The sequence below is a fragment of the Metarhizium acridum genome, assembly GCF_019434415.1.
Source record: "Metarhizium acridum strain ARSEF 324 chromosome Unknown scaffold_577, whole genome shotgun sequence".
NCBI lineage: Eukaryota > Fungi > Ascomycota > Sordariomycetes > Hypocreales > Clavicipitaceae > Metarhizium > Metarhizium acridum.
In genome coordinates this window covers 66,816-77,050 of record NW_027094045.1, presented here as the reverse complement: position 1 = coordinate 77,050, position 10,235 = coordinate 66,816, and the positions used below count along the sequence as shown (strand labels likewise).

General features: G+C 52.9%; 4 protein-coding genes across 5 annotated transcripts; 2 read left to right on the top strand and 2 right to left on the bottom strand.

Annotated features, from left to right (window-relative positions):
• The first annotated feature begins 2,180 nt into the window (after positions 1–2,180).
• Positions 2,181–4,056, top strand: HSV2_2 (Phosphatidylinositol 3,5-bisphosphate-binding protein). 2 transcript variants are annotated; one of them, XM_066122316.1, is made up of 3 exons: positions 2,181–2,841; positions 2,899–2,996; positions 3,051–4,056. In XM_066122316.1, exons 1-3 carry the CDS (start codon positions 2,649–2,651, stop codon positions 3,936–3,938), a joined length of 1,179 nt encoding a protein of 392 aa, XP_065972568.1. In that variant the 5' UTR covers positions 2,181–2,648; the 3' UTR covers positions 3,939–4,056. The 2 variants fall into 2 exon arrangements, with proteins under 2 accessions (XP_065972568.1, XP_007810706.2); XM_007812515.2 differs by having other exon boundaries at positions 2,266–2,753; positions 2,803–2,841; positions 2,899–4,056.
• Positions 4,057–4,065: 9 nt separating this feature from the next.
• Positions 4,066–5,159, bottom strand: cwf29_2 (RNA-binding protein Cwf29). The gene is made up of 2 exons (XM_007812514.2): positions 5,027–5,159; positions 4,066–4,969 (listed from the first exon to the last, which is right to left on the bottom strand). Exons 1-2 carry the CDS (start codon positions 5,080–5,082, stop codon positions 4,099–4,101), a joined length of 927 nt encoding a protein of 308 aa, XP_007810705.2. The 5' UTR covers positions 5,083–5,159; the 3' UTR covers positions 4,066–4,098.
• Positions 5,160–5,609: 450 nt separating this feature from the next.
• J3458_020940 (uncharacterized protein) lies at positions 5,610–7,481 on the top strand (the record flags this gene model as incomplete). Its single annotated transcript, XM_007812513.2, has 6 exons — positions 5,610–5,763; positions 5,833–5,982; positions 6,040–6,431; positions 6,495–6,588; positions 6,639–7,252; positions 7,326–7,481. The coding sequence occupies 6 exons, from the start codon at positions 5,610–5,612 to the stop codon at positions 7,479–7,481; spliced, it is 1,560 nt and encodes a 519-aa protein (XP_007810704.2).
• A 404-nt stretch (positions 7,482–7,885) lies between these two features.
• Positions 7,886–10,177, bottom strand: J3458_020939 (uncharacterized protein; the record flags this gene model as incomplete). The annotated part of the gene is made up of 2 exons (XM_066122315.1): positions 7,886–9,906; positions 9,967–10,177. The coding sequence occupies 2 exons, from the start codon at positions 10,175–10,177 to the stop codon at positions 7,886–7,888; spliced, it is 2,232 nt and encodes a 743-aa protein (XP_065972567.1).
• Between the last annotated feature and the right edge of the window lie 58 nt (positions 10,178–10,235).

Sequence of the window (10,235 nt, the reverse complement as noted above, 5' to 3'; positions counted from 1 at the left end):
TATCCTGGAAAACATGCTATTTGGAAGGGTCCGATGGCAGTTCTCCAGGGCCGGTTCCGTATCCTGCAAAGATTCTAACACTTGGTTGTAGTTGCAGTCGTCTTTGTCCCCGTCGTTGAAGGCAAAGAAAACACAGAGCCCCGAGGACAATCGCGAGAGCAGCAAGGCACCCTATTACGATCCCGACTATTGCTCCCGTTAACAGCCCCGAGTTTATTTGGGTAGCGCTGGAACCGGCCGTCGGGGTAACGGAACGAGTAGCTCTCGCGGAAGTCGTCGCAGTCGCAAGAAGGTTGGATTCCTTCCAGCGAATCTGAATTGGCTACGCGATCTGCCACCAGTAGTCGCCTCCGTAGCTCGTAGCTGTATATGTATATTGCGACAAAGATCTTTGGTCATATATGTTGTTATCGACAGTCACAACCTGTGTCCCCGATACGAGACCACTGTTGCAGCCGTCGTACACAATACCGTATCCTTCCGATTGGGTCTCCCGCGCAGGGCAAACATAGTCTGCGCAAGTGTTTCTATCAATTTCCAGTTCAGGGGTTGGATTACTTGTGACTCAGTACTCGGACAGCAGAAGGCGATGTTTTCTCCGCCTGATGAAGAAAGCGCATACGGAGGCGGCGGCGGAGCGCAGTAATGACAGTTCGAAGGGCAATGGAGTTCGGGCGAGTAGTAACTTGTCATCCATGCGAATTGCTGGGAATATATATTGCCAGACGGGCAGCATGAACTTGTCGCATACCCTATAGACCCGCGTATAAGCAAAATGCCGAGTTTGCTGATTTGGGGGAATTTCGAACATGCCTGCGGTATTGTATGTTCAAGGAAAGCCTAAGCCTTCGGCCTGGAATTCACGATGGTCTGTGTAGCAGTTTTGAGGAAAGGCAGTGTGGCTGTGATGGGACCGAGGTCAGTCGAGGTCGAGGAAGGCGGAGGTGAGCTGTATATCGCCGCCATGGTTGGGCGTTACCGTCATGCAAGAGCAAAACCTGCAGTACATCGTATCCTTAGGTACGACCCCATGGCAAGGACGGCTGATCATTTTCGGTCTCCTCAACGGCTGGGGTATTGGCCTTGTTTGTTTGTGTGTGTGCGTGTGGTAGCTTCAGGAGCTGAAGTGACCCGGCTGATCGGCATCACTATTGATTTAAGCTGCCTTCGTAGTATCCCAGGCCCCGGTGCCTCGACGATGGATTGGCGTTTTCGCGCCTTCAGGCGTTGCTGAGACTTGTTTGCTAGCAAGTTGGGTTACAGGGTCAAGCAAGCGGACTAGATATGTATGCAGCGCTGGTCGTGGGAAGTACGAAGAGAAAAGGTAAGACGTCGGTTGATCATTGAATGGGGGCGCGCCTTTGCCATAACCTGGTCTCGTCTCTAGGTGCCGAGGAATTCAGCATGCCAGTCACAATTTGCTTATTACAAATACATCAACCATAAACCAACTTGGCCTGGGTACCTAGGTACTCTCTTGCGCGGTACGGTGTAGCCTTTGAAGATTTCAATCGTGGAATCACGCTTTTGTCTATAATGTTTGGGCATCCTCATCGCCTCAGAGGTATCAATGCACAAAACCAAGGCACTGCAATTTCGAATTCCCACCCTGATGAAGTCTGTGATTTCCACATTTTCCTTACCCTTTCTTTTGTTTCATTATCCCGCCCTCTTTTACTGGCGCATATGATGAGAAAACACTAAATTTGCAGCACAATTCACAAGCTCCTCGCCCTTCTAGGAGCCTTACCTTGATACCTTGCCCCTGGAGACTAGCGGCCACGATTATTAGCTCGGCGGTGTACTCCGTATTAGTGGGGTAATCAGCGGTATGGCCCTTGTCACTTTTCGGCCGACAGAGTGAGAAGAACTTCCAGAAATCTTGGGATTATTGCACTTCGGTCCGTTGAAAAAGCCGCAAGCACCACGGCATAAGAACATGTCGCATCAACAATTGTTGTCCAGCCCATCTACAAACAATGTGTTACCCGCTCCTTCCCCAAACAAGTCTTGGCTTTAGCTAAACTAGGCTGGTTTTGGAACTGTGTTGGACGAAGGACCACTGACTGCCTAGATGCCCAGACAACTGCCCAGGTGGGTAGTATAGTAGTAACTAGTACATACATACTAGTACCTGGGTACTGTCAAGTCATGCGTGACGGAGACCCCCACAGCCGACTAAGTCACCAGCTTTCGGTGCGACATCTGGAACCAGTCGACATCTTCGCTTTATTTGGCTCAGCTGCCTGCTCCTCATCGTCGCCATCTCATCACCACAGGGGCTGCGAACTCGAGATTCGAGATTCACAACTCACATCTATATCTACATACCGGCGCGGGCGCGGTCCCCTGCCCACCTGCTGAGAGGTGCTCTGGCGGACTCTGGGAAACTGTGGCATCCCGGAAATAACTCTGAAGAGCCAGCATTGCCTCCCAATCGGTACGCTGGCAGCACGACTGCTCATTGCTGCTGTTGCGCGGCGCCTGCAACTCTTTGATATCTCTAACCTAAGGGCCGGCGCCGATATGACTCCTTCTATTTCTCAGTAGTCCTTTGCTTCTGTTCACGCAGCTCATGTTCCTGCTTTTTTGACTCTGTTTCTCATCGGCATTTTGTCTCACATACTACCCACGCCACACCAGCATGAATGTGCGGCCTCCTATCGAGGCGTCGAATCCGACGGCCGTTTTATCTGTCGCATTTAATAATGATAGCAGCTGCTTTGCTGTTGGTCTTGAATCTGGAATTTGCAGTATGTTTCACGGAATTTTTGGTCATAGTGTTTGTGCTAACCTGCTCAGTCTTTCACACAAAGTCATGTTTACTAAAAGCATCAAGAGGTACTCTTTTCCAAGGAATTTACCTATTTTTCATACGACTAGCTAACATGCCATTAGATTTCAACGCCGGGATTGGCCTTGTTCAGATGATGGGCATGACCAACTATTTGGCTCTCGTCGGTGGTGGCAGGTCTCCCAAATTTGCCATGAACAAGGTCAGTCAAGGTGAAGCACGCTTGAAAATATGCCTGCTGACACCTGAACCGCAGGCTATTATATGGGATGACATGAAAGGAAGAGTAGCACTCGAAATTTCAGCCCTCAGCTCCGTCCGTGGAGTCCAGCTAGGTCGTGAGCGCATTGTGGTCGTTCTACAAAACAGCATTCGCGTCTACTCGTTTTCCAAACCCCCGAACCTACTTCATGTCTATGAAACAGCGGATAACATTCTCGGCCTCTGTTCCTTGTCCAGCAAGACACTCGCCTTTCCAGGACGGACTCCTGGCCAGATTCAACTTATCGAGCTTGCTACAGGCAACGTTAGCATCATTCCGGCTCACTCATCAGCCCTCAAGGCCATCCAGTTAAGTCCCAACGGAGAGCTGTTGGCTACTGCAAGTGAGACGGGAACTCTTATCCGTGTCTACTCCACAGCAAATTGCGCCAAGGTCGCAGAGCTTCGAAGGGGGATTGACCCCGCAACCATATTCTCCTTGGCTTTCTCGCCATCCGGAGCCATGCTTGCCTGCACATCGGACAAATCAACTCTGCACATATTTGATATCCCGAATACAAAGAGGCAATCAATACAGAGAAGCCAGCAGCTCGGTTCATCCGACGCCGAGCCTGGAAAATGGGGCATCCTGGGCAAGTTGCCGCTCATGCCCCGCGTATTTTCAGACGTATACTCATTCGCTTCTGCGCCGTTTGAAGCTGGTGACGAAACTATGATCGGGGGCATCCCCTTCTCCGAAGGAACGGTCCTGGGAACGATGCGTCCCGCGAAGGGCATCATTGGCTGGATTAGCGAAGATAGTCTTGCGGTTGTGGGTGCCGGCAAGGATGCTCGATGGGAAAAATTCGTCTTGGTAGATGGCGAGAGTGGGAAACGGTTGTGCGTGAGAGAGGGTTGGAAACGATATTTGGGAAATACGTGATTTCCTGTAGGTAGCCACAATGTTTGGGGCTACAAGATACTATTGCATACAATGGGACGTTGGGCGTTATCAGTTGGATCTAGGCGGCGTAGGTCTCGAATACCATCACTACTTTTGGTCTTTCACATTTCCAATACGCAAATTAAGTGCTATTGTGGTATCAATTTTCATGACGTCTTGGCGAACGGCTTCTGCTCCGCCTCCGCCTCCGCTCATCGTCCCTGCGGCGTTTTGTTCGTTCTTGTGATCTGTCCCGATCATGTTTTGGCCGATCGCGTTCTCTATCCCTCCGCCGCTCTCCTTCATCACCATTGCGATCCCGCCTGTCCCTTCTCTTGTGCCCGTCATCATCATGGTCTCTACGGCGCCGCCTCTCTCTGTCCCTCGAGTCGTCTCTTTGCCGTTTCGACTCCCTCTCTCTACTCCTTTCTCTGTGTCGCCTATCTTTCCCTTCCGGAGACTCATCCCTCCTGCTGTGTCTGTGTCTATGCTTATCCCCATGTCTCTCCTTCCTGTCCGCCTTCCTCCTGGCCTCCTCAACCTCTCGCTTCTTCTCTTCCACCAAAAAACCCTTCATCGGATCATCATCATCATGGTCCCTCATTAAAATCGCCAACTCCCTTTCTTCTGGCAATATTGGCCTAGTCACTTCTTCCTCGCTCTCCTCGTCTTCATCCTTGAGTTTGCCTTCCCTCCGCATCATGGCTTCCCAGCTAACATTGAACTCTTCGGGGTCCTCGTCATCCCGGGCCTTGTATCGCGCATGGTCAACACTGATCATTCGTCCGCCAATGTCGGCGCCGCCCAGGTTATCTACCGCCAGGTCTGTGCTGCGCTGGTCTTCGTACTTGAGCCATCCGAAGCCTTTGGATTTACCCGTCTCCTTGTCCCGCGCGAGCTTCAGAAAGACGGGCTCGCCGAATTGGGAGAATATAGTGATGATGTCGCCTTCAGTCAGGTCGTAGGGCAGGCCGCCAAAGTAGATAAATGCCGTGTCGCGGTAGTCGACGTGCCATGAGCCCTCGGGTGTTCTGGACATGTCAGCAGATTTGCGCGAGGGAGTAGGGAAGCTTAATGGCAGGACTCACATTCCATTTTCGATTTCTCTCCTGTTAAGCTCTTGGATGGCCCGGATTTTATTCATGATGCTGCGCTTGGCTGTTGCTGATGGCGAAGAGTTAATGCCGGGCAAGACATCTCAATGCAAGGCTGAGAGGTGGCAGGCGTGACAGTGGAGCCCTTGGCGTTCTGGGCTTGGTGGACAACCGCTTGGCGTTTGGCCAGGGATCAGTCCTGTTCCTGCGGGTCAATTTCCGCACCGCACGTAATAGAGCTCCGGGCCTTTGACGAAGGGGGTATACCCACGCCATTGGAAGCAATCTCGTCTCGTGCGCATTTGTCTGGAAGAAAGACACCTCTTTGAATCTTGGGCCCGGTCTTACGATTTTTACAGGTTGTTTCTTATTTACCCTTCACGCGATCCAAGATGCTCGAGCAGTGCGTTTGAGCTCCTGCACCCCTGACGACCTCGAGACGCGGTTTCTTCCACCATCAAGCTCTACAAAGCGCGTTTGATGACACGCCTCTCGTACGAAATAGTCGACAGCAGCCATATATTAGCTTCAAACTTTTGTGGACGCGAAAACTCCGCCTGTGCGAAAAACTGCTGCCATGACGGGTAGAAACGAACGAGTGTCAACATACACCTCTGGCTCTGGCGAAACGGACGGTCGAAATGGCGAACAAAAGAAGAACCTATGGACATCCATGCTGGAATCAGTCGCTAGCGCGAAGCGCCTCCCAGAAAAGAATCTCCTGGTGTTGGGTATGCGCGTCTTCATTGTGTTTCCCGCGTAGCTATGCTATGCTTTTCAACCGACTAATGATTTAATAGGCGGTACCCCTGAGACCCAACGGGAGTTTATCGAGTCACTATCTGGTACCGAGGCGAGACGCAATTTCGATAGACAAAAGACACCGCCTGTCGCAAATAACTTTGCTTTAGGATATACATACTACGATGTTTTGGACGCAGATCAAGACGGTTCGCATTTGAAACGCTATTGATTAGGCGTGGGTCAGACCTGACTGACACAACTAGATACGCTTGCCCGAGTATCACTATATCTGCTCTCACAGCCCTCCAACGAATTCGCAACCCTTGTCTCGCCGCTATTAACCGCGGAGACAGTGTCCCACACAGCCATCATCATCCTCCTTGACTGGTCACAACCACATAAATGGCTCCGTCAAATCTGGAGCTGGATCCAAGTGCTAGAAGAGGTCATGGGTGGGGTGAGCACCGAGGCGCGCAACGAAATGGAGGATATCATGGCTTCTTGGAAGGAACGCGGCCGTGTGGGTGGATCGACGAACTTGGACGGAACGCCGACGGCAACAGCAACGAGTGGCGATGGCGACGGATTGCTGCCGCTGGGACCAGGAGAGTGGTCGGAGCCGTTGGGATTGCCACTCTGCGTAGTATGCCAGAATGTAAGCCTCTCCCTTCTTCTCGCGCGGGACTTGTCTGTCTACAACTAATCTAACGAGCTGCAGGCGCAAAAAATGGAGTTTCTTGAAAAAAACAAGAGCTGGAAAGAACCCGACTTTGACACTGTCTTGCAGTATCTCCGAACCGTCCTCCTCCGACGTATGTTCTAACCCCCGACGCAAACCGCGACGTCGCTAACGTTTCTTTAGACGGCGCATCTCTGATATATACGTCCCAAAACACACCCTCTCAACTGCCTCTCCTCATCCATTCCACTCTCGGCATCACATCCCTCCTCAAGCGCCAACCGCTCAAACACAACGTAATAGACCGAGACAAGATTGTCGTCGCACCAAATTGGGACTCATGGGGCAAGATTCGAATCCTCGGCGGTAATTTTGATACTGAACTTATCTCTCAGGGCTGGGAAGCAGATATCAAGCTACCTCCGGGGTCCGATCCCGGCGCCAGTAACACCGACGAAGAATCCCCCAAGCCGACGCAGGAGCCCAGCGCCATAGCTCAATACGAACAATGGTGTCGTGACCCCAATAGCGGCGGTCTCGCCGTCGTTGAGAGCGCAATGTCAGACGGCCAAACCGTCGGCGTGGAGAGCGAAGACCCGCAGGACTTTCTGGAGAGACAGCTCAAGATCCTGGAGGCATTCAAGGCCAAGGCTCCTGAGAAGGGGGGCAGTCCCCTACCGGCAGGGAGAAGGGTCGAGTTTCCGGAGGAGAAGAGCGTGCACGATCACATTGGCCCGGTGCAGTTCAACATGGGGGGCATTCAAGTCGATGCAGATGACATGCTGCAGCGTCTTAAGGTGAGTTTACCATTCAAATTCCTCATTGGGTCCAAGTGCAACCAAGGCGGGAAGGCGATGCTAATGACGACAGAATCGCAACGCACACGCTGCACCAGACGACGAAGAAGAACAGGACGAACTGCCGGTGGACAACATGGCAAAGGACTTTGACAATGAGCAACTACAGAATTTCTTTAGCGGGTTGATGAACAGGACTGCTGGGGCGGCCGACAGCCCCCGGTCATGAGGGTGAAGCAGTGAGTGAACAACGGCAACTATTGTAGAATAGATACCCTGGAAATAAAATTCAATCGATTCCTGTATGGGAACATTCGAGCTGAAAAAAAAAAAAGGTGAAAAATAGATAAATAATCAAGGCACGGGGATGACGAGGCACAAGAAAGGAGCCCCCAGGCAGAATGGCTCTGGGCTCAGCTGGCGCCTTCGGAGTGGCTGTCAACATTTTCCGTCACCAAGGTCCAAGTACGAGATGCGAGATGCACTCAATAAATGCATTCATTCACACATGACGCACGGCATTATGCTTTTTACGCCTGGATCAATACGTTGACCGGTCTGCAACAAGCTCACGTGAACGACCATGGCGCGTTTGCAGCCGCCGTGCGAGCAGCCAAGGGACATCTTGATACGCTAAACAGCCTTCTCCCGTCCAACTTTGTACTTGACGTCGCCAACAGATTCCTGCAGCCCCAATCTCGCAGTCACAACGCCGCTCAACAGGCCTGGAAACAGCCACGGGTGCTGCAGCATCTCTGCCTCAAACGCATTGACCGTCCCCCTTGCCAATGTCGAGTAGGGCTCGTCGTCTAGCAGCGCCCCGAGACGGAACAGATTCGACGCAGCGACGGCGTTGATCGACGGCAGCGAGGTGTCCATGCCGTCCTTCAGGCGGAGAATAGCCTGTGGCGAGGAGGCTGTCGTTGAGAAGAAGGCGCCCGAGTCTGAATCATGGAAGAGCGAGTTTTGGGTTTCTAGGCCACGTTGGTTTGTGTGTTCGACACAAAGGGGAGATGAATAAAGCGACTTACTTTGGAGGGCGTCCGCAAACGCGAGGTGGCTCTCGTCGCTTGTTGCGGCAAAGAGGTCTAGTAGCCCGTGAATGAGGTAGGTGTAGTCGTCGGCGAAGCCTTTGGTTTCCCGACCCTCGCGGTATATCCTGTATAGGAGTTTTGACGATTCGTCCCAGAGAGAGGCCTTGATGAAGCCGGCGGCTGACTCCGCGGCGTGGAGGTGCTTCTCGCTGCGGGCGGGGTCTACGGGCTTCAGGGCGGACGAGGCTTGTGCGAGGGCGGAGATGGCGAGGCCGTTCCACGCGGTGATGACTTTGTCGTCGAGCTCGGGGCGGACTCGCTCCCTTTCTCGTCTTGCTTTGAGTTCCTTCCGGGCGGCCCGGATGTGCTGGCGTACTGTGTCGGTGGAAATGTTGAACTGCCTGCTGAGCTCGTCTGGGGTCTTGACGACCCGTAGGATGTTGTGGTTGATGAAGTCGTCGTTGGGGTCGTGGTCTTCGTCTACGTTGCCGCCTTCTTGGACGTCCCAGTGGGCGGCGGCGACTTGGCTGATTTGCTTGTCTTGGCCAGATGCGTCCACGACGGAGTCGAACTCGCGCCTGGTCCATAAGTAATAGGCTCCTTCTCTCATTTCCCTGTCACCGCGTCGCATGAAAGAGTCGGCGGCTTCGCTGGTGGCCAGGCCGCCGCTGGGCAAGGCGATTGGGGGCGAGCTCAGATAGTCGGCGAGTTCGAGCACAGTGTCGTAAAATTCGCTGTCCGCCTTACCGCCAGCTATCCCCCAGGCATCGAGGTACAAGACCAACAGTAAGGCATTGTCGACAACTAGCTTCTCAAAGTTGGGAATACTCCAGTCGGGCGTGACTGAACAGCGGGCAAATCCAGTTGCGCCGATGTGGTCGTGCAGGGCGCCATCGCGGATCTTTCGAAGGGTGTCGACGGCCATTTCTGTGGCATGCCTGCATTCTGCTTCGCCAACCACATCCTGGACAGCGCTGGGGAATGTGTTTAGATGTAGTAAGAAGGCCAGCTTTGGAGGCGTTAAGAATTTTGGCGCCAGGCCAAATCCGCCGTATACGGGGTCAAATGTTCCGGCAATATGCGTGTATGCCTCTTCCAGCTGGTCCAGATCCAGCTCGCTGGAAACCTGGGCATCTTTGTCCCTGGCGCGAATTGGGGTGTTCTCGGGGTTGCTGGGGATATTCCAGCTTGGTGTGGCGATGGGGTGTGTACCGGTAAGTCCTCGAGTGCCTAAGGTGCCCTCTGCGGCAAACTCTCTAAGCTGTGCCAGAACTTCCGAAGCCTCCTTACGACACCGTGTCTCCTGATCATGCCAAATGTCCCGCACCTTTTTGAAAATCGTCAGACAGTCGGGCGACTCGTCCTCGCTTTCGGCCGCAACTCGGCGCGACGTGCCAGGTCCCGGCCAGTACGTTCCGCCAAAGACGGGTTCTAGATTGGGGGTAACAAAGACGTTTAGCGGCCAGCCCCCTACATTGCTCACGGCCTGTACATAATTCATGTAAATAGTGTCGATATCGGGGCGCTCTTCTCGGTCAATGATGACGGGAACAAAGGATTCGTTTAATATGGCAGCGCATTCTGGGTTTGAAAATGACTCTTGAGTCATGAGACGACAGACTGTCAACTGTCAGCTTGCTCATTCAGGGCCAAGATGGTTTCCGCGACTCAATAGCATACAGTGACAAGCCTTGTATCCAATATGAAGAAAGAGAAGCTTGTTCTCCCGCTTCGCTCGGTCGACTGAATCAGCGTCTAGGATTTGCCATTTAACCGGGCTGTTTTCTCCGGCTCTAACAAAGGGACTCTTGCTGAATGCCGCCCTATTCTGTAATGCAGTCGGCCGAGTAGATGCTGCTCCCTGAGAAACGCCGGACGGATCAACTGCCATTGCGCCTCTAGCTACCGCTGAAGCAGTAAGTTCCGATACAGCCATATTCAGATGAAGT

Excerpts from the sequence above, each read along its gene's own strand:
- cwf29_2 (XM_007812514.2), bottom strand. The coding sequence starts at position 5,082 with ATGAATAAAATCCGGGCCATCCAAGAGCTTAACAGGAGAGAAATCGAA. Across the intron at positions 4,970-5,026 it reads AGAGAAATCGAAAATGGAAT|AACACCCGAGGGCTCATGGC; the intron begins GTGAGTCCTGCC and ends TGACATGTCCAG.
- HSV2_2 (XM_007812515.2), top strand. The coding sequence starts at position 2,645 with ATGAATGTGCGGCCTCCTATCGAGGCGTCGAATCCGACGGCCGTTTTA. Across the intron at positions 2,754-2,802 it reads TCTTGAATCTGGAATTTGCA|TCTTTCACACAAAGTCATGT; the intron begins GTATGTTTCACG and ends TAACCTGCTCAG. Across the intron at positions 2,842-2,898 it reads TTTACTAAAAGCATCAAGAG|ATTTCAACGCCGGGATTGGC; the intron begins GTACTCTTTTCC and ends ACATGCCATTAG.